This window comes from Rutidosis leptorrhynchoides, chromosome 3, assembly GCF_046630445.1.
Source record: "Rutidosis leptorrhynchoides isolate AG116_Rl617_1_P2 chromosome 3, CSIRO_AGI_Rlap_v1, whole genome shotgun sequence".
Classification (NCBI taxonomy): domain Eukaryota; kingdom Viridiplantae; phylum Streptophyta; class Magnoliopsida; order Asterales; family Asteraceae; genus Rutidosis; species Rutidosis leptorrhynchoides.
Window position 1 is genome coordinate 419,313,558 of NC_092335.1, and position 24,589 is coordinate 419,338,146.

Consider the following 24,589-nt stretch of genomic DNA (forward strand, 5'->3'; position numbering starts at 1 on the left):
ATTCTTTCTTAAGTGTAGCTTTTAGTAAATGGATATGTCTCTTTTCTGGTTCTTGGTCAAATGGATCGATATACACCGACATACATATTTCTATAGGATGGATAATTCCTAACATTTCCTTCCGTTTATTCTCGGGATCAAAGTTTTCACCTCTATTACCCAATTGGGTGAAATTTGAGGTGTCAATATCTATTACAGCTTGTAGTTCATCTTTGGTAGATGACTCGTCTATTTAGAATATTGGGTTGGAAGGTTGTGGAATGGTGAATTTCGGGATCAAAGCAAATTCTTCTTCATTAATCGGTCCCACCATTTTGGTCTTGGGGGTAAAATTTTCAACGTTATCGTTTTTCCAAGAGTACCAATTTATCACTCTTACTTCTTCTTCTTCATCCATTGATGGATCGTTGATTTCGTCGGCAGAGGCTAATGTGTCGATATGTTCTGAAATTGGTAAAGTTGAATAAAAAGTATCATCGGGATAATTGGTGATTTCGGAGCTCTCGAATTCATCAAAATTCGATGATATGATATTTTCTTGCACAAGACTCCTCAGATCAATAGGTGTGTAATCTGATAGAGTTTTAGCTTGCCGATTTACAAACTCTCTCATTTGTTTATTTTGAGCATCAAGTTCTTCGAGTTTGATTTTCATATAATCTAAAGAATTTTCAGACACATAATTTTCCTCGTCTTCTGGTTGTGGAGTTTGGAAATATTCTTGAGAATAATCCCAATTTGAATTGTATTCTTCATAATCGTTCCATTCAGGTTCCATGGGCGCGTAATTTTCCATAGGAACATAATAATAACATTCCCATGTTGAATGATAATCTCCACAGATTTCACAACCAGTTATTGTTTCGTCATTCGTGATCCAAGATTGACCGAACGAATTGTCATCAACATCCGTTTGAGAGTATTGATTAAATTGATTTCGGATGTCATAAAGAGTTTTCAAAATATTCTCGAGATTTTCCATAATGCGCTTTTTTTTTACCAAATTTTAGCTACAATGTGGTGCATTTACTTAATTATCCTATTAGTTATAAAAATAAAAATTATATAAGTTATCAAATTAATAGACTTTTCTGCTTTTGCCCACGTTTCGAATAGCCAATAGATGCAGCAGGGAGCCAGAACCCTTTAAATCGGAAGCTCACAACTCAGCCACTAACAAATCCAACTATTACTACGAAGCAGAAAATTTGGATGTCTATCAATTTAACCGCTTAAAATAATTTTTCGTTTGGAATTATTAGAGAAGAAGTAGAGAAAATTTCTAAGTCCTAAAAACTAGCGTGTCGAGAAATAAGAAAGAAAAAGAGTGCGCGTCGAAAAACGTCGAAAAATAAAAATGAGAAAGAAAAACGTCGAAACTTAAAAGTCTAAAAACTATATCTAAAAAGTTGCGCCTAAAGGTATTAAAGCTTAAAGGAATTCTATATCCAAAACGGCAATAACTTAATTATGCACTAAAATCTAAAAACTGCGTCGCAAAATTCTAAAGCGCCTAAATTTTAATCTAAAGAAAAAGCACTTAAGGGCTTTTACGGCAAAGCCTAAAAATCTAGAAATAAAAATAAACTACGGCAAAAACTATATCTTAAAACTAAAAATGAGCGAAAAATACAAAAATTACGCTAAAACAAATAAAAAGGAACAAAATATAAAAATAAACTAAAAGTTGTAAAAAGTACAATTTTTATAAAAATATTATTTTTATATTATTTATTTAATAAAACTATTAATTTTATAATTTATTTAAACTAATTGAACTAAAAATAGAAATTAAATAATAAAAACTAAAATAAATATAATAATAATACCCTAATTAGGGTTTAGTAATAATAATAATAATTAATACTCCGTAATAAATGCTGGTTTAAGGTTTCAGGTGTCTCAGATCACCCCATGCGATCGCAAGAGGTTTATGCTACCGGCTCATGCGATCGCATGGGCCTTATGTCCAGGTTTTTTTTTTTTTTATATTTTATATTGTTTTTCTAAAAATTATATAAAAATATTTATACAAATATATATTAAAAATTATAGCGTTTTGCCGCATCCCCGGCAGCGGCGCCAAAAACTTGATGTTATGCGAGGTGTATATGAAATAGTGTATATTTTACTAGGAAAAACTATTAAATACGATACATTTTTACATAAGTTATTTATTTATTTACAGATGGGATATACCTAAACCTTGCTACAACACTATAGGCAGTGTACCTAATCGTAGAGTAGTATAGCTTTTAGTAAGTCCGGTTCGTTCCACAGGGAGACGACTTATTCTACACTATATTTTTAAACAATTATATTTGTACAAAATATATATAATTATATATAGTAATAATATAAAAAGGGGGTTTACCGTTTAATGACCAGTTTGTCGAATTTATATTTTAAGTCACAATTAAAACCTAATGAAAAATATAAATGACGATAATTTAAGTGCGATAATTAAAAGTGCAATAAATAAAATGATAGTAAATAAAAATGCGATAATTAAAAGTGCAATTAAATATGAAATAAAGGAATTATGCTTATTTAAACTTCCGTAATCATGATGTTTGACGTGTTGATTTTAGTTTATTCCTATGGGTTAATTGTCTTTTGTCCTGGATTATTTAATATGTCCGTCTGGTTTTTATCCACAACAGTCCATCAGTCATAAATATAAAATGCGAGTGTCCTCGTCAAATTATCCTTATACCCGAAGTCAAATATTCCAACTAATTGGGGATTTAAGTTAAATATTCCAATAAGCAATATTTGTTAAGTTAAATTTCAAGAATTTTAAACTATGTTCATACATTCATTCAACCTCGACCAAGTTCCAACGATTCACGAACCATTAAACGAATATGATTATATATGTATATGTGTATATATATTATAACTTGAAACGTAAACAAAATATTAGATTAAATACTTTATATGATTGTATCTGTTTCAAAATGTTTATCAATGGAATTAGAAGATAAGATCAAATGATTGAATTATCAGATATATTAAATTATGATTACAAGTCTCTGTTGAAAGGCCCACGTTGATTTGAGAAATCTTTCCATTTTAACAATATTCAGAAAATGGTAAAGTAATTTATAAATAAGAACAAATTATCAATCATTGAGAACTAGACAAAGGATAGTGGAAGATTGAATCTCATAAAGACTCGATTGATCTATTTAGTTTCAAACGTACAAAAACGTTTTCAGTTTAAAAAGAACTTTATTATTAAAACGTATATAACTTTTATAAATATCTAGAACCACTTTTGACAACTCATTACTTAACTAGTATGATAAAGATAACGATATTTATATTTTATTTTATTAAATATATATAACGATTTATATTAATATTATATATATTTATACGCATATAATACGTACATAGTTTTATACTTTTACTATACTTAAACTTTACCTTTACTTTATTTTTACTTTACTTTAACTTTAATAATTCACTTTAATAATTCATACTTTAATAATTTATACTTTAATAATTCACTTTAATAATTCATACTTTAATAATTCACTTTAATAATTCATACTTTAATAATTCACTTTAATAATTCATACTTTAATAATTCACTTTAATAATTCAAAAATTTATTATAAATAAAATTCAATAGGTTTCATTATTTCATAGAAACTTAAAAATATTTTTCTCTAAACTCTCTCAATCGATTTACATATATATATTTACTCCGTATTATTTCAAGATATTATTAGTATACATAAAATATTACGACGGAGTGTTGTCCGAGTGATTTCGAAATTGTTTTTCGAGTAGGATAGGATTAAGGAAATTATGGGTTATAGCTATGGAGGTGATTGAGTATGGTTCATGGGTATGCTCGTGAGGTCAATATAGTGTTTATCATTTTCGTTGCGTCTACGTACCTTTCCTGCAATATTAAATCTCAATATTGATACGTGAGTACTCATAATTTAACTTTTACATACTAATAGTGTATCCCTGACTAGTGCTCTAGTATTTAGGATTATGCATGCTTGTACTTTTGATATTGCCCTTAGACAGGTTAGGTTGAATCTTGAATTAGTTACACTTGCGGTTGAGATAAGGTATAAGATATGCATGTCCTTGGAAAGCTAGCGAAAAATTAAGAACTTTTCCTTTAGATATCGAATGGTTTCGATGAACGGATTAGAAGTTATAATCAATTGAATTTTCGATATTTTTATTAAAAATGATTATTATTATCGTCGTTTTTATCGTCGTTCTAGTTTTATCTTATTATTATCATTATTATTATCTTTATCAATAAAAGAGATTTATCATTAAAAATTGTTTTTTTTTATTACTATCGTTATTATCGTTAAAGTTATAATTAGTATTATTATTATTATTATTATCCAATTATCATTATTATTATTATTATTATTATTATTATCATTATTAATATATATATATATATATATATATATATATATATATATATATCATTATTTAAAAATGGTTATTGTTATTGTTATTATTATTATTACTATATTATCATTAAGATAATTATTAGTATTATCGTTAATAATATTATAGTAACTATCATTATTAATATTAGTGTAATTAAAATAAATAATTGTAACACCTAAATATTTTGATTACTATTATTATCATTATTATGAACACGATATAAAAGACGATTAAAAGCTATTAAACGAAACGATTAGGAAATAATGAGTAAGAGTATCATGATGAAATTAAAATATTATAAGATATTAATTTAGATAAAATTATCGTTCTTATTATTTTTATCATTACTATTATTATTAAAAGTATCGTTAGTATTAAAACTATCATTTTAACAAAAATTATCATTTTAATAGAAATGTCATTGTTACTATAAAATATCATTATTATTATTATTTTAAATAGAATTATTATTTTAAAGATAATATTAAAAATTATCGTAAATATTAAAGTTATCATAATTAGAATTATCGTTTTATCATAATGTCATCTTAGTAATTATAAATATTGATATTTTTATAACAATAATTATTATTACAAAATAATACAACTTTTACTTACTATCATTATAGATATTATTTTATCAAATAAATATGTGATACAAACATATTTTACTACGTGTAATAACTTACTTTAATAATACCTATCATATTATCTTTATGATATTAAATGAACCCTATAAATTTTATTACTTAATATATATAAAAGTATATTTTATTATATAAATTTATTATAAAATATTATTTATTAATAAATAAATTATATTATTTACTCTAATAAATCTTTTAAAAATATTTAAAAATATAAAACGACGATATTTAAACTATATATTAATCATGTATAGATTTTTGGAAATTATTTTGAGTCAAATTTACTTTTGTTGACTTTTGCATATTAGTCTCGAGCATTAGGATTGTGGTACACTATGACTTGACCTAATTTGTTAGACAAATATTGACCAACATATAAATATATATAATTAATTTAGGTTCGTGAATTCGAGGCCAACCTTGCACTTGTTCAATGACGTTATATGTATTTTTACTACGAAATACAGTATGGTGAGTTTCATTTGCCTTTTTACCCTTTATATTTTTGGGCTGAGAATACATGCGCAACTTTTATAAATGTTTTACGAAATAGACACAAGTACGTGAAACTACATTCTATGGTTGAATTATCGAAATCGAATATGCCCCTTTTTATTAAGTCTGGTAATCTAAGAATTAGGGAACAGACACCCTAATTGACACGAATCCTAAAGATAGATCTATTGGGCCTAACAAACCCCATCCAAAGTACCGGATGCTTTAGTACTTCGAAATTTATATCATGTCCGAAGGAGGATCCCGGAATGATAGGGGATATTCTTATATGTATCTAGTTAATGTCGGTTACCAGGTGTTCACCATATGAATGATTATTTTTGTCTCTATGCATGGGACGTATATTTATGAGAACTGAAAAAGAAATTCTTGTGGTCTATTAAAATGATGGAAATAAATGATTATGATAAACTAATGAACTCACCAACCTTTTGGTTGACACTTTAAAGCATGTTTATTCTCAGGTGTTAAAGAAATCTTCCGCTGTGCATTTGCTCATTTTAAAGATATTACTTGGATTCTTTCATAGCATATTTCGAAGAACGTTGCATTCGAGTCATTGAGTTCATCAAAGATTATTATTAAATCAATTTATAGTTGGATAGTGGATATTATGAAATGGTATGCATGCCTGTCAATTTTCGATGTAAAGAAAGTTTGTCTTTTAAAAACGAATGCAATGTTTGTAAAATGTATCATATAGAGGTCAAATACCTCGCAATGTAATCAACTATTGTGAATCGTTTATAATGTATATGAAAGGGTCCTTTCAGTTGGTATCAGAGCGGTGGTCTTAGCGAACCAGGTCTGCATTAGTGTGTCTAACTGATAAGTCGATAGGATGCATTAGTGAGTCTGGACTTCGACCGTATCTGCATGTCAAAAGTTTTGCTTATCATTTTGTGTCGAAAATTAACTACTTATCATCCTCAGGAAATTACCTGCTTATCATTTTTAGTCTAAGACACGTCTTGCTGTATTGATTGCATGAATAGTGTATAGACAAAAATTCATATCTTAGCATATCTGCTAAATCATATCTTATTGTATCTGTTACTTTAAACTTTGCCTGACATATCCCGCAAAGTCCTCCGTAATCTATGAAATCTTTTGATCTATATATATATATATATATATATATATATATATATATATATATATATATATATATATATATATATATATATATATATATATATATATATATATTCTATGTAATTAGAATACCATCCGTTAGCCAAAATCATTTCATATCGGAAAAAAAAAATCCTTTATCCAATCGTACGAAATGGAATTCGTCATCAGTTCAAGTCACTCAGATTCCGAAATAGAATCCCATTCAAGCTCCAAAAGCAGTGTGACCGGAATAGATCAACCAATCAGTCATCACCTATTCTGGATGAATTGGGGATGGGTTCGTAACCTCCTCAATCATTGGAGACAAGAAGAAGGTGATCCCTTCCATCCACCACATTGCCCTCTTGATGAAGAACCTGAAGCACTTACCGGAGAATCTGTCCGAAACACCATTTTCTTGCTCATTTCCAGAGTATCTCGTCACGATTATATATTACATCAAATTTTAGATTTTATTTATCCGCTCGTCCGAACCGACAATCACCCCGGTGTAATAGAAGAATCCATGAGCTTCGCGCTCGGGTAGTGGCTTTGGAGAATATGGTGCAGAGATTACAAACACCAGCAGCAGCATTAGCAGCATAACCAGTACCACCATCATCAACGCCAACAGTACCATTACCACCTCCAACCACAACCGCGTTGTAAACCTCAACTTCACAATCTGTCCCACGAGCATCAACGTCATACGCACCATAGATACCAAGGAGTACCAACAACAATAACTGACGAAGTATTAATTCATAACTTCATTGGAGAAACATTCCGCGGCGATTATGTAATCTCTAAAGTCTTAGAGATTATCTAATCTAGCCCTAACCATAAATCAGTTAAGCGAACCAAAATGATGGAAGGAAGAGTAGAAACCCTGACAAAAATGGTGTGTGATTAACAAGCTAAACTTGCTTTACCAACAACATCAATAGTACCATCAGCGTTACCAGCATCGTCAGTACAGTCAACATCCGAATCAACAACACCGATAACATCACAAACTCCGTCAGTTCAAGAATCACTGTGGACATCATTACGAATCAATAACGTTTATATTGTATCAACGAGTTATGAAGAATTAACTCATTTCCTCTGAAGAAATTATATGTATATTATATATATATATATATATATATATATATATATATATATATATATATATATATATATATATATATATATATATATATATATATTGAAATAAATCTTTCAGTGCTAAGCTATTGTGTGTGAATCTTAACTACTAGGTTAATTCATATTACAAATATGCAATAATGTACGTCCATCGGCCGCAACTTAACCAGCGTTAACTACAATCTCTGTCGCAATTCAACAAATTCCAATTCATAATAAATCAAGTATATATTTGATTTTACACTTTCATCATCAATGTACCCGAAACTTTTCAGATAACATCATTCGTACTTTGCGAAATTCACAAGAATTCCACGAACCGAACACCATACATCAACAAATAACGAAGTATTGATTCATAATTTCAATGTCATTAAAGAAATACTGCGTAAAAGTTATGTACTTTTTAAAGCCTTTAGGGATTATTCAATTCTAGTTTCAACCGTAAATCAAATGAGTTTAATTTAACATTAACTCATTAAATCTATGTTACATCTGAAGAAAATATACATATATATATTTTCATAAAGACTGTAATAAAATTCTTTTGTACAAAATATTAATTGTGAAATTTTTTTTTAACGGGTAGGTAATACCCGAGAGATATATAAATTCACAATTAATATGTTACATTCTTCGAATCTGATTCAGCAAATCATCCATTATACTCCCTACTTTCACAACAATATACATTCTTTTATAGAAATCAAAACAACCATACTCATTCAAAATTTAATTACATATTCTGATTTTGAAATCTCAAAATTTAACTTGAGATATGACCAAAATCATCACTCTTAGATCCTTACATCTTTCACAAGCTATATTTTGACTTCAAAACTGTGTTAGAACATCAAATGTATGTTAACGATTACAATCTGTGTTCAAACCCTTCGAAAATTTCTGAAGACACTTCGAATGATGAGCAATCGAGATGATGATCCAACCACATGTTACCCACAGTTATGTACCCAAAAAACTCTTGAAACCAAAGTAAAAGTTTAAACAATGTATCCGCGTCAGATTCTTTGGCATTTATTAGCAAAAATAACTTTGCGACTCCTATTCAAAGTAGCCAGTTTTGTCACAGCTCCAGCAAGTCAACTTCGACTTTTCAGTCAGACTAACCTTATTATAACCTTGAGATATACACCATCGTTACCAGGGAACCTTTTACATTCCACCATATTATTAGCAGATGTACCAACAACTTCATTACCCTTTGACTTTAGCCTCTCCAAAAAGTCATCATAATTATTCATTGAAACCCCATCATTTACTCATTCGCATCTTGTAATGAGAATTGCCATACGAATCATTGGGAATTAGCAATCAGTATTTTGAAATCTTGCAGCATGTCTGCGCCAACAGTTATATGTGTATACATAACGTCTATCTTCTGGACTTAATTAGAATGTGAAGTTTCTGAAAAACACTCCGAACTACGAATTGGTTCTCCGAAAATGGAAAAAATGCTGATGAAGCAGCAAAAACTATAAACGACTTTAAATGGTAAAAGCTGGATGATAATGATGAAGTGTGCTGGCAAAGCGCAGAAAAAGAGAAGTTTTGGAACTGGAAAACGGATTGAGCAAAGTAGGAAGGAGGCTGTGGACAAATTACAAAGACTGAACCTGACTTTAAATGATCCAAATGATTCAGTACCTGCTGAAGTCATTAACGAATACCTTGCTCCTGACTCTAAACCCCTGCGGACAATATTCTTCATCATCCTCTGATATTAGAAATTCTAAAATATCATAATATCTTTCATTATAAATATCCTCCATATTTCTGAAGATATTTTCTTAATTTTTCTTATTTGAAATTATTTACCTCTTCGCGCTATCTGTATTACATCATAAAAGAAACTATTTTAGTTTCTAAATTCTGAAAGATTCAAGTTTAAAATAGGAATATTTTGAAGTAGTGTTGAGAACTGAAGCATGAATTAGTATAATATAATGACACTTGATCAATGTGATTATATTACAGTAAGTCATGCTGAGTTTCTAAATGGAACGTGATGATTCACAGATCATAACATCATCATGTGCCATGTTATACGACTCTTGTATTCTATTTAACCTCTAAAATATCAAGAAAATATTTCTTGATGATTCGGCCTTTTCCAAGGTATTCTAGTAATTTGACAAGTCAAGATCGTGCCATCACAATTTCCTTCCTAGAACATTAACAATGTTCATTTCGAAATTCATATCTGTGAATTCTGGAACATTACAAGCGGTGCTTAATCGCAAGAAGAAGAAACGAAAGGACAAAACTCCGAAATAGAAATTGGGGTATAAATTGCAGTAAATAAAAGAGAGCATTAACTGTGAATGATAATGATTATAGAAGACAGAAGCAGAGACTTTGAAATATAAGGGAACATATAAAGCCCAACGACAAACCAGAAATTATAAACCATATATCGATGCATATAGCAATATAAAGACACGGGAGAACTAGAAACACTATAAACCCAAGAGTATAGTAGAAGTAAATAGATTCTTCCGGCGGTAGATGAAAAAGAAGAATGACCGATATGAAAGTTAGAAGTATATCGAGAATCAGAGCTGGATGGAGCATATTGATGAATACTTTAAAATATGAGTTGAGGGGGAAAGAATAGAAGGTGATGAAACATGACTAGGAACTTAGAAATCAACAGATTTAACTCACACAATGGCAGAATAAGTGAATCAAACCCTCTAGTGAATAGGTTAAGTTTTTTTTGAATAATTTAGTCAAACCACAACTAAATCAAGTGTGATTAGATCAACACCTAGAGCTATTATTCACCAAATGGGTGATTTGGACTGAGAGAGAATCGGAGGAGCTCACTAGATCTGAGTGTGTGTAACAAATAAGAGGCTTAACCTAAAATGAAGAACATAAGACTTTATATACCCCTGCTGTTGACTCACCCATACGATTCATTCATCACACGTACGAGTTGACTTCATCAGCCGTACGGGTGATCACTCACTCGTGTCTTCTCATTTAGGTTGTAATTGTGACTTAGCTCAGCATCAACCGTGCGTATGAGCCTGTCAGCCGTACTAGTGAGGCTTCACTCGTATGTCTGACTAAGTCTAACATAGTCAAACATCTAAATCTCGTTCCTGCAGTTCCTGTAACCACATACAAACACAGGATAATAATGAGCAATCATGGTGGCCTGTAAACTGTTGTACCTACAATGGACGTGGGTAGATGTCTAGGGACTTGCATAAAATGCATCAACAGAAGGTGTGAGTTGTAAGGAAACGAAGGAGGTGAATTTATAAGAAAATCTCCGACAGAATAATTAAAATGGACGATCGCATTTAAAGCGGATCCTAATTTCCTTGATTACCGGAGAGTCAAATCTTATTAAGAAGATTTTCTTCAAATCCCTTGAAATCTGGGAATCAATCATATCTACGTCAAATGATAAGATGAATCTACACTTACTCATTTCACTCTTCTATGTTAGCTTCATTCGTACTCTTCATATAAATGGATTGTTTATCCAAATTATTCGCTGATGATAAAACTCTAATTTTCAGCCCGTATGTATCATGAAAACATACTTATTATCATTCACGACCTTTCCACTTAAATTTCGGGACGAAATTTCTTTAACGGGTAGGTACTGTGACAACCCGGAAATTTCCAACCAAATTTAAACTTTAATCTTTATATGTTTCCGACACAATAAGCAATATTTGTTAAGTTAAATTTCAAGAATTTTAAACTATGTTCATACATTCATTCAACCTCGACCAAGTTCCAACGATTCACGAACCATTAAACGAATATGATTATATATGTATATGTGTATATATATTATAACTTGAAATGTAAACAAAATATTAGATTAAATACTTTATATGATTGTATATGTTTCAAAATGTTTATCAATGGAATTAGAAGATAAGATCAAATGATTGAATTATCAGATATATTAAATTATGATTACAAGTCTCTGTGGAAAGGCCCACGTTGATTTGAGAAATCTTTCCATTTTAACAATATTCGGAAAATGGTAAAGTAATTTATAAATAAGAACAAATTGTCAATCATTGAGAACTAGACAAAGGATAGTGGAAGATTGAATCTCATAAAGACTCGATTGATCTATTTAGTTTCAAACGTACAAAAACGTTTTCAGTTTAAAAAGAACTTTATTATTAAAACGTATATAACTTTTATAAATATCTAGAACCACTTTTGACAACTCATTACTTAACTAGTATGATAAAGATAACGATATTTATATTTTATTTTATTAAATATATATAACGATTTAAATTAATATTATATATATTTATACGCGTATAATACGTACATAGTTTTATACTTTTACTATACTTAAACTTTACCTTTACTTTATTTTTACTTTACTTTAACTTTAATAATTCACTTTAATAATTCATACTTTAATAATTTATACTTTAATAATTCACTTTAATAATTCATACTTTAATAATTCACTTTAATAATTCATACTTTAATAATTCACTTTAATAATTCATACTTTAATAATTCACTTTAATAATTCAAAAATCTATTATAAATAAAATTCAATAGGTTTCATTATTTCATAGAAACTTAAAAATATTTTTCTCTAAACTCTCTCAATCGATTTACATATATATATTTACTCCGTATTATTTCAAGATATTATTAGTATACATAAAATATTACGACGGAGTGTTGTCCGAGTGATTTCGAAATTGTTTTTCGAGTAGGATAGGATTAAGGAAATTATGGGTTATAGCTATGGAGGTGATTGAGTATGGTTCATGGGTATGCTCGTGAGGTCAATATAGTGTTTATCATTTCCGTTGCGTCTACGTACCTTTCCTGCAATATTGAATCTCAATATTGATACGTGAGTACTCATAATATAGCTTTTACATACTAATAGTGTATCCCTGACTAGTGCTCGAGTATTTAGGATTATGCATGCTTGTACTTTTGATATTGCCCTTAGACAGGTTAGGTTGAATCTTGAATTAGTTACACTTGCGGTTGAGATAAAGTATAAGATATGCATGTCCTTGGAAAGCTAGCGAAAAATTAAGAACTTTTCCATTAGATATCGAATGGTTTCGATGAACGGATTAGAAGTTATAATCAATTGAATTTTCGATATTTTTATTAAAAATGATTATTATTATCGTCGTTTTTATCGTCGTTCTAGTTTTATCTTATTATTATCATTATTATTATCTTTATCAATAAAAGAGATTTATCATTAAAAATTGTTTTTTTTTATTACTATCGTTATTATCGTTAAAGTTATAATTAGTATTATTATTATTATTATCCAATTATCATTATTATTATTATTATTATTATTATTATTATTATTATTATTATTATTATTAGTATTATTATTATTATTATCATTATTAATATATATATATATATATATATATATCATTATTTAAAAATGGTTATTGTTATTGTTATTATTATTATTACTATATTATCATTAAGATAATTATTAGTATTATCGTTAATAATATTATAGTAACTATCATTATTAATATTAGTGTAATTAAAACAAATAATTGTAACACCTAAATATTTTGATTACTATTATTATCATTATTATGAACACGATATAAAAGACGATTAAAAGCTATTAAACGAAACGATTAGGAAATAATGAGTAAGAGTATCATGATGAAATTAAAATATTATAAGATATTAATTTAGATAAAATTATCGTTCTTATTATTTTTATCATTACTATTATTATTAAAAGTATCGTTAATATTAAAACTATCATTTTAACAAAAATTATCATTTTAATAGAAATGTCATTGTTACTATAAAATATCATTATTATTATTATTTTAAATAGAATTATTATTTTAAAGATAATATTAAAAATTATCGAAAATATTAAAGTTATCATAATTAGAATTATCGTTTTATCATAATGTCATCTTAGTAATTATAAATATTGATATTTTTATAATAATAATTATTATTACAAAATAATACAACTTTTACTTACTATCATTATAGATATTATTTTATCAAATAAATATGTGATACAAACATATTTTACTACGTGTAATAACTTACTTTAATAATACCTATCATATTATCTTTATGATATTAAATGAACCCTATAAATTTTATTACTTAATATATATAAAAGTATATTTTATTATATAAATTTAATATAAAATTTTATTTATTAATAAATAAATTATATTATTTACTCTAATAAATCTTTTAAAAATATTTAAAAATATAAAACGACGATATTTAAACTATATATTAATCATGTATAGATTTTTGGAAATTATTTTGAGTCAAATTTACTTTTGTTGACTTTTGCATATTAGTCTCGAGCATTAGGATTGTGGTACACTATGACTTGACCTAATTTGTTAGACAAATATTGACCAACATATAAATATATATAATTAATTTAGGTTCGTGAATCCGAGGCCAACTTTGCACTTGTTCAATGACGTTATATGTATTTTTACTACGAAATACAGTATGGTGAGTTTCATTTGCCTTTTTACCCTTTATATTTTTGGGCTGAGAATACATGCGCAACTTTTATAAATGTTTTACGAAATAGACACAAGTACGTGAAACTACATTCTATGGTTGAATTATCGAAATCGAATATGCCCCTTTTTATTAAGTCTGGTAATCTAAGAATTAGGGAACAGACACCCTAATTGACGCGAATCCTAAAGATAGATCTATTGGGCCTAACAAACCCCATCCAAAGTACCGGATGCTTTAGTACTTCGAAATTTATATCATGTCCGAAGGAGGATTCCGGAATGATAGGGGATATTCTTATATGTATCTAGTTAATGTCGGTTACCAGGTGTTCACCATATGAATGATTATTTTTGTCTCTATGCATGGGACGTATATTTATGAGAACTGAAAATGAAATTCTTGTGGTCTATTAAAATGATGGAAATAAATGATTATGATAAACTAATGAACTCACCAACCTTTTGGTTGACACTTTAAAGCATGTTTATTCTCAGGTGTTAAAGAAATCTTCCGCTGTGCATTTGCTCATTTTAAAGATATTACTTGGAGTCTTTCATAGCATATTTCGAAGAACGTTGCATTCGAGTCATTGAGTTCATCAAAGATTATTATTAAATCAATTTATAGTTGGATAGTGGATATTATGAAATGGTATGCATGCCTGTCAATTTTCGATGTAAAGAAAGTTTGTCTTTTAAAAACGAATGCAATGTTTGTAAAATGTATCATATAGAGGTCAAATACCTCGCAATGTAATCAACTATTGTGAATCGTTTATAATGTATATGAACGGGTCCTTTCAATACACAACTATTTTTATTATTGTTATTAATTATTATGATTATTATTATTATGATTTTTACTTCTATTATTATCTATTATTGTTATTATTATGTATTTATTAAGTATTAGTATTAATATTAAAGTAAGTAGTATTATTTGTATTTATATAAGTATTATTATTAACCTTATCATAGTTATTATTATGAGTATCATTCTTAATGAACTATTACCAAAATTAATATCACTAGTAGTAAAAATAGTTATTTTATAGTTATTATTAATATTAGCGTTATTATAGTTATCATTAAAACAGAAAGTATCTTTATTTTTAAATCTATCATCTTATTAAAAATTAGTATTATTACTAAGAATATTATTAGTGGTATCATAATTACTAACATCATAAGTATTATTAAAATTAGCGCTTTACATAAAAATTATCATTTCTTGTATTATTATTATTATTAAATCTAATAAAATTAATATCATTATCTTAGTATAATCAATAATATAAGAAACAAATGATATTTATATAAACATATACTTAATACACATAAATAAACTATATTAACACCTTTTGTATTAAAACATATAAAATGAATACATTTAATTAAATAATAAAATATGTAGGTTATTAATATAAAAACTATATCACTAATAATAATATATATATTTGTTCAATTATAAGTATATGTTTTAACGTATATACAAATATTATAGGTTCGTGAATCCAAGGCCAACCCTGCATTTTTCAGTTCTGTCTTATGTATTTTTACTACAAAATACAGTATGGTGAGTTTATTTGCCTTTTTACCCTTTATATTTTTGGGCTGAGAATACATGCGCAATTTTTATAAATGTTTTACGAAATAGACACAAGTAATCGAAACTACATTATATGGTTGAATAATCGAAGCCGAATATGCCCCTTTTTGCTTGGTAGCCTAAGAATTAGGGAACATCACTAATTTTGAGAATTAGTGCACGCCTAATTGACGCGAATCCTAAAGATAGATCTATTGGGCCTAACGAACCCCATCCAAAGTACAGGATGCTTTAGTACTTCGATGTTGTTTTTATCATGTTCGAAGGATTTCCCGGAATGATAGGGGATATTCTTATATGCATCTTGTTAATGTCGGTTACCAAGTGTTCAATCCATATGAATGATTTTTGTCTCTATGCATGGGATATATATTTATGAGAACTGGAAATGAAATTCTTGTGGTCTATTAAAATGATGGAAATGATTATTTATGTTAAACTAATGAACTCACCAACCTTTTGGTTGACACTTTAAAGCATGTTTATTCTCAGGTATGAAAGAAATCTTCCGCTGTGCATTTGCTCGTATTAGAGATATTACTTGGAGTCATTCATGACATATTTCAAAAGACGTTGCATTCGAGTCGTCGAGTTCATCAAGATTATTATTAAGTCAATTATAGTTGGATATATTATGAAATGTTATGCATGCCGTCAACATTCGATGAAATGAAAGTTTGTCCTTTAAAAACGAATGCAATATTTGTAAAATGTATCATATAGAGGTTAAGTACCTCGCGATGTAACCAAATGTTATTGTATTCGTTCTTATGGATTAGGACGGGTCTTTACAAGGTGTTGGTGGTTAGTCCACTAGAGTCATATGTTAATTAAATGCATAATATGATAGGTGCATTACATTTATGGTTGCGAGCTTGATCCCTAGTTCACCAAAGGCGATAAGGTGAGTGGAATAATTATACATGTGCGTATGTAATGTATTTACTTGTGCGAAATGCGATGTGGGTTTTAAGTTCGGGTATGCGATACCACATCGTGTTGACATGTGATATGGGTTTAAAGTTCGGGCGTTCGATACCATATCATTGTGTGTGTGTGGGCGTGAAGTGTGGGTTTTAAGTTCAAGTATGCGATACCGCATTTCACGTGACGGGTGGGTTTAAAGTTCGGGCATAGATACCACTCAAGGGACTAGTGATGCATACTAGTGGCATCTGTGTAGCCAACGGTTCAATCGCGAGAATCGTACCCTTTGAATTTTTGGTTAACCATGGTTGTGTGTTGTAGTGTAGCATATTATATTGTCGTGTTATATGCTATTGTTGTGCTAGCTCGTGTTATCGGAGATTTAGCGTTACACTTTGCGATGGTAGGCTAATTATATTGATAGCATGTATGCGGTAAATGTGTAAGTGATTGCAAGTAAGTAGGTTATGTATGTATGTGTATACTTATTGCACTCACTAAACTTTAGCTTACCCCTCTCGTTGTTTACCTTTTTAGTTGCAGGTACGGAGAAAGGAAAGGGGGTTGTTGGGCATTAGATCCCCATGATGGTTGATAGCGGAAGCTTTTGGAAGTCGACCTAGAGTTTTGGGTAGTTTAGCCCCAAACCATGCTCGGGTGTTGTTTGGATTAAAACTATCATTTTGAATGGATCGAACTTGTATTACATTTGTTAGGGGCCTTTGTGCCGTTTGTAAACATTAAACTTGTGATATTGTTTAAATGGGTTATATGTAACCGTTTAATTGGGCGCTAATGGTTTATTAATTTAAAAAAAAAAAATTGTCGCATTGATTACGGGTTGGGTTGTTTCAAAGGTTTAGATATTAGGGTTTATAGGGTTTAGATATTAGGGTTTAGAAATTTAGGGTTTAGGGTTTAGATTTAGGATTTAGATTGAGTTTTTAACACGAACGGTTTAGAGTTTAGGGTTTAGGGTTTAAGGTTTAGGGTTTGGGTTTTGGGTTTATGGAATAAACCCAAAACACCAAACCCTAAACCCTAAACCCTAAACCCTAAACTCTAAACTCTAAATCGGGCTAAATTTTACTTCACAAAACATGAACAAAAAACGTTAACATTCTTCTCGAACAATATTATCTTGAATGTTATTTTTGTCGATCGTTTTTCCGCCAAAATAATAACATTCATCACGAAGTGTATCTTTTAAATGTTCATATTTTCATCCAATCTATAATGTTCGTGAACAAAGTTTTTTCAAAAAACGAAAAAAAAAAATTTGCTTCCCCCGCTTCCCCCCGATTGGTTACTTCCCCAGTGATCCTGCCTCTCTCTCTCTCTCTCTCTCTCTCTCTATATATATATATATATATATATATATATATATATATATATATATATATATATATATATATATATATAGGTCAAAAGTTCAAACGAGAACCACAAAAAGGCGAGAACTGCGAGAACTGTGGATTTATAAAGATTTTCACATGTAACTAGATTGAATCACCCATAAATATTGATGGAAAGTAAGAATGAACATAAAATAGTTTGAAAAAACTTATATTTTACCTATTTAATCAAATATATAGTTTCTCGTTCACATATGCATATTTGTTTCTGAAAATGTGAACAGTTTCATATCATTAACAATTTAACATGTAATTTGTGGTAATGAACATATGTTTGTTGATAATATGAGCATTAATTAACATTTGCATTTAATTTGTTGCATTTAAATGCATAAAAACTATAAAATTAAAAAGTCTCGCAGTTCTCGCCATTTTTACAAATTACTGCCATTGTATACAGACTTCGTTCACACGTACAAAAGCAATCAAATACACAAAACTGATTACTTTTTTAGCATTCAGTAAAATATTGAACAATACTATAGCAGAAACATTCAATAACAAAGTCGTAGATATGATAAATCACAAAACAGAGTACTTTTTTTGCATTTGCTATAAATGAAACATGATATATAAGAAAAAAAATAGAATTCTAATAAAATATACTACCTGAGATTTGTTTGTAAATATCTTCAGGTTGATCACCAACAGCAACTCTAGTGATCCCAGGCAAATCAACCATGGTTAAATTAGGAACACCTTTCTTCTTCACCACCAAAGTCAACGGCACGTTGACTATCCCTTCATTATTCCCTACGATCTCAACCGTAGCCTTATCAATAGCTTCCGATATCCCACTTTCTTTCTCAATCTCAACTGTTTCTTTCCGATACTGCAATACAAACTCCGGTACAGATTTATCATGGTGCTGAAGCCTCATAACGAGTGGGACCCTTGTGCAAAGACCCTTCCCACGTGGCAAACTTATGCCAGCTAGTGACTCAAGTACGCTTGACTTTCCGGAAGACTGGTCTCCGATGACCACGATGGTGGGTAGTGGGATGCCTTCTTGGGTTACGTTGAGACTTCGAAGTTTGTCGACAGCATCAAGAATGAGGTTGTTGAAGTGTGAAGGCGATTTCAAAACAAGATCAAGCTCGCGAAACACGAGCCTTATCTCGCAGAACGCGAGGATGATGAAACTCGAGATATGAGGTTGAAACACAAGAATGTTGGCAGTGATGGAGAGATGTATCCTTCGTGTTTTGATAGTTGGTTTCGTGTTTGGTGCTGGCTCTCGATACGCGAGGATGACTTTGCAAAACGCGAAGACTTGCGTATCCAGCAAGTTGAGAAGATTGTTTCCGTATTATGATTTGCACTACAAATAAGACTTTTGTAATATGTAACCCTAAGCATGAAAAATCAATAAAGTTACTCTCTAGTTGGCAGTGGACTAAAACAATTACACCGATTGCATATAACCACGTAATATCTTGTGTCGTTTACTTTTGTTGCATTATTTTTGTCAGTTTTTTGTGGGATCACAATCTCTTGATTAGTGATCGTTTTTGGGTCCATAATCCTAACACCCTATGCCACCTAAAATGCAGTGATCCATTTGTTCAAGAAATATAAGTTGTTTGAAGTGAACATGGGTTTGGAAAGACTATTTATCATGCTACAATCGAAGTTAAGATATAAAATATGTAAGGGTGTAAACTAAAATCTCACATTGGTCATGAAATTTTTTTATGCATCTAAGGGGATGGTGTTCTAGACACCCCCGAATGGTGTTCTAGACAATTCCAGATGACGTTTCTGGACATTATCTCACCTGTTACATTGTGTTTACGAAACATCATCATCATCACCTTGATAACTAGTACAACAATAACAACAACAACAAAACCCAATACCACATGAGTGGTGTATGAGGGAGGTGACATGTAGACAATCATTCCCCTATCCAAGAATAAATCAAGTCATTTCTCCACCCAAAGTGAAAACACTCTCACAAGTAGAGAAAGTCACCACTCTCTCTATTCGACAAATAAAGAGATTGCTTCCGAGTGGACCTCCGGCTAATAAACAGGTTTTTTTTTTTAAAAAAAAGTAAAATAAAATTAAAAATAAAATTGAGACACAATGAAAATGAGAGAATCAAATTTTCATAAATTTGGAAATTTTAAATTATGTCTAGAATTCAATTTAGGCACTAAATATTTTTTAAACCATAAACACTATTCTTCCATTTATCTTAGAAACATCGTCACCTTGTCAACAATCTGAGGTCTAACTGTGTATTCAGATGCATGTTAACATAATATGTAAGAGGATCTAATAATCGCTGATCAAACCATATAGGAGTAATAGAATAAGGTAGCATACATAATTGAAATTTAGACACTTATAATTAGGTACCTAAGTTGACCAGAAAGTACTACAGCAATATAACAACACAAACATGTACTGTACATAGTATAGTAGTAGAAATTAACCAAAGCTCCAAAAGACATTATACTAGAAAAAGTAAAGTCCTATTTCAAACATCACGCAGTACTTGAAACAGTTAACATGCAACTAAAATGATACAAATATCCCATATCGAAGGTAACTAGTAACTAGTAAGCCTCATGAGCGAGGATGCCATCCATGACTTGTTCGATAATTTCTTTGGATTCTTGAAGCAACTTAATACTTTTTTGAAGCCACTCCCTCTTTTTAGCCACAGACGGCGGTTCATCCAACATCTTTTTTATACCACCACCATTCACCATCGTCTCATTCACCAATTCCTTCTCAATCTCTTTATTCACAACTTTTTGTATAAAAAATCGCAGCTGAAGAGCTGACCAATCGACCATACGTTTCATAACGATTTTCCAATAAGCTGTCATCCTCATTTTCAGATCATACGCTTGATCCCTTGTAGTCTCCGAAACGTCACTCAGATGATTAACATTGACACTCTCATAACCATCCACTTCCATGAGAGAAATATTGTATGGTTTCAATGCGTACACAAGCTTATCATGATAGCTCATTAACTTGTTATAAGAAGCAATGTAATCGGGATCACACGTGTAATCCGTAACCTTTTCCATCTCGATCATTTCAACAACCCTTTCAACAAATTTCGCTTTCATTTTTTCCATCATATTCTGAGTAGCTTTCTTCATGGAAGGCAACAATTGTGGGTAATTTGCACAACAATCAAGCAAGACTTTCACAAAAATGGCTTCAAGATAGGCCCACACTTTGTTCACAAAGTTAACGGGCATATCAGAGACGACGTTAACTTTTCTCTGAAGCAAGCAAAGAAACACCGAGTGAGGAAGAAAATGAGGTAACCGAATCCCATTCGCTTCCTCTAAAACCTTCAACTCCTCAACCAGGAAATTTTCAGAAAATTTGTCGCTCGATAGGAGTTCTTTAGAAAACTCGTCAAGCATTTCAACCAACCGAGCGTTACAATGCATTTGCTTATCGTTCTCATAATCATCAAACTCGCCTCGGATTAAGATCTTTTGAAGAGTTTCTTTCATAGACCCAACGATTTGCATAAATGCAACCATCGCATCAGCAACACTTGTAAGATTTCGGGGTAATTTGTTGAGCTCCAAAATCGATGCATTCAGCTTATCGTTGACCTTCTTAACAATGTTTGGCAAACATTTCGAAATGATTACCGATTGGATCTGCACAAGTTTATCAGCCAAAACAGGAATGCCTACAATGGACTTGTCGATCTTCGACAACATCGGGTGACTTTCAAAAAGTTTTCGTTCTTTAATTCGAGCTTCTTCATAAGTCTCATCATTGATCCTGTTTCGTACACAAAAGTAGCCAAGGCCAATGTTGACATCATTTGTGATAACTTTCTCAAAAAGGCCATCCGGTGATTGGTCACATTTCGTAACAACCGCTAGTGTCCTCTGCCCAGTCTTGTCCACTTTTTGGGACATGCTTATTGATTCACATGTTGAGAAATCATTGTTGGCATTAAGAACATTCAGTATTATACTCTCTTCAGGCTCTATATGTTCCATTATGATACCTGAAACATTCAGTTCATATCAACAACAAGTATATATATATATACTTTAACATTTGCTAATTGAAACATAATATACAAATTACTGCCATGTATACAGACTTCATTCACACACAAGCAATCAAATACACAAAACTGATTACTTGTTTAGTATTCAGTAAAATATTGAACAATATTATAGCAGAAACATTCAATAACAAAGTCGTAGATATGATAAATCACAAAACAGAGTATTTTTTTAGCATTTGCTATAAATGAAACATGATATATAAGAAAAAAAATAGAATTCTAATTAATAAAATATACTACCTGAGATTTGTTTGTAAATATCTTCAGGTTGATCACCAACAGCAACTCTAGTGATCCCAGGCAAATCAACCATGGTTAGATTAGGAACACCTTTCTTCTTCACCACCAAAGTCAACGGCACGTTGACTATCCCTTTATTATTCCCTGCGATCTTAACCGTAGCGTTATCAATAGCTTCCGATATCCCACTTTCTTTCTCAATCTCAACTGTTTCTTTCTGATACTGCAATACAAACTCCGGTACAGATTTATCATGGTGCTGAAGCCTCATAACAAGTGGGACCCTTGTGCAAAGACCCTCTCCACGTGGCAAACTTATGCCAGCTAGTGACTCCAGTACACTTGACTTTCCCGAAGACTGGTCTCCGATGACCACGATGGTGGGTAGTGGGATGCCTTCTTGGGTTACGTTGAGACTTCGAAGTTTGTCGACAGCATCAAGAATGGGGCGTATTTTGTCGTTGTACGATGAAACAAATGGTAAAAAGTTCGGTTTGTTATCGTCTGTTTCAGTTATTAAAGGATGGATTACTTCACCGCCGTTGGTGGTTGTGGTGCCATTATTATCAGCCATTGTTGCTGGAAATATTTCAGCCTAATTTTTTAATTATAATAATAATAACACTCCTATGATTGTTATACAGCAGGAGAGTAAAGTTAGTACACTCTATTTATATTTCTTTATTTTTTAAAAGCAATATTTTCCTTTCTATTTTATTTTTTAAGGGTTTCTACGAGTATATACAAGGTTGTAAAAGACGTGAGTCGGGGACGCATCGGTCATGCCTAAAAAACGACGCGTCAGACGCAACGGCGACGCAACGGACGTTGACTAACGTTGACTTTTTAAAATATTTTTATTAATATATATTTATATATAATATTATATAGATCGAATCTTAAAATATATACTATATTTACCATAAAATGAACAATTAACAATTATTAACAATATTACAAAAAAAAAAAAAAAAATTGACCGACTTTGACTGAATTTGACCGACTTTGACCGACTTTTTCCGAATTTGACCGACTTTTTCCGAATTTGACCGACTTTTTACCTTTAACCGACTTTTAAGTAACGACGCATCGGCCATGCCTAAAAACGACGCGTCGGCCGACGCGTCGGTCAAGTCGGCCGACTTTTGCAACACTGAGTATATATAACACAAAAACGTGATAATATTTCCCTGACCGTCATTATTGTAGCGACCCGACCAAATCATGTTTGACGGCGCCGTCTACTTAGGTCCCGTTACGTGGTCATAAGTCTTTAAGACAAAGTTTGACCAAAATATGTCGCCTTCATTTCAAAATAAAGATTGTTCCCAAAGTTTACAAGAATTGTTCAACCAATAGTTAAGTTACAACGTTATAATACGAATGAAATCTAGGAGACACGGTTTAAAGTAAAGTCAAAAGACGCTCCATGAAATGCACATATACTCGACATCCAATGCAAGTATCAAATAATGAGCGGAAGCATGTATCATGTATCGTTCAAGGACCTGAGAAAAACATAGAAATCTGTCAACGAAAACGTTGGTGAAATCATAGGTTTAAGTAAGTAAGTACAAGTGAACCACAAGATTTGCATCAATGAAATAATAGTAATACATTCCAAAAGTTTGTTTCACGAGCACCCAATTATCAAAGCTTAACATTCCTTCCATTGTATACCCCATCACTTAGTGCTAGAACAAACACTGATTCTCGAAAATATATTTCATCCGTAGACGGTAGCGAACCGTCAAGGATGAGGGTTGTCAACCCATATGGCCATATAACATAAGTTCTCGCTTACACCCGGCAAGTGTAACTAATGATAATCGAATTGAGGATTTTGTTCTAAACTCGTATGTAGAATGTTTGTTTTCCCGTTCTTGTGTTCACTTAGTTCAAAAGAATCGTTTATGTTTTCTCATCCCAAT

At 30.6% G+C, this 24,589-nt stretch overlaps 2 protein-coding genes across 3 annotated transcripts in view; both read right to left on the bottom strand.

The window, feature by feature from the left end:
• The window catches only part of LOC139897805 (dynamin-related protein 4C-like), a 32,504-nt gene extending 9,242 nt beyond the window's left edge, over window positions 1-23,262 (bottom strand). Inside the window, exons 1-2 of one of the 2 annotated variants that reach the window (XM_071880506.1) lie at window positions 22,659-23,262; window positions 20,906-22,352 (exon numbers count right to left, since the gene is read on the bottom strand). In XM_071880506.1, the coding sequence (XP_071736607.1) occupies window positions 20,917-22,352; window positions 22,659-23,232 (2,010 nt within the window). In that variant the 5' untranslated portion in view covers window positions 23,233-23,262 and the 3' untranslated portion in view covers window positions 20,906-20,916. Of the gene's footprint in view, window positions 1-20,717; window positions 22,353-22,658 lie in introns of those variants that run through there. The other variant, XM_071880505.1, reaches the window with a different exon arrangement.
• On the bottom strand, window positions 18,945-19,873 carry LOC139901425 (putative dynamin-related protein 4A). The gene is made up of 2 exons (XM_071884143.1): window positions 19,762-19,873; window positions 18,945-19,624 (listed from the first exon to the last, which is right to left on the bottom strand). The coding sequence occupies exons 1-2, from the start codon at window positions 19,871-19,873 to the stop codon at window positions 18,945-18,947; spliced, it is 792 nt and encodes a 263-aa protein (XP_071740244.1).
• Window positions 23,263-24,589: the final 1,327 nt, after the last annotated feature.

Coding starts and splice junctions, on each gene's coding strand:
- LOC139901425 (XM_071884143.1), bottom strand. CDS start 19,873: ATGGACCCAAAAACGATCACTAATCAAGAGATTGTGATCCCACAAAAA. Junction 19,625..19,761: donor CGTGGTTATATGCAATCGGT/GTAATTGTTTTA, acceptor TGGATACGCAAG/TCTTCGCGTTTTGCAAAGTC.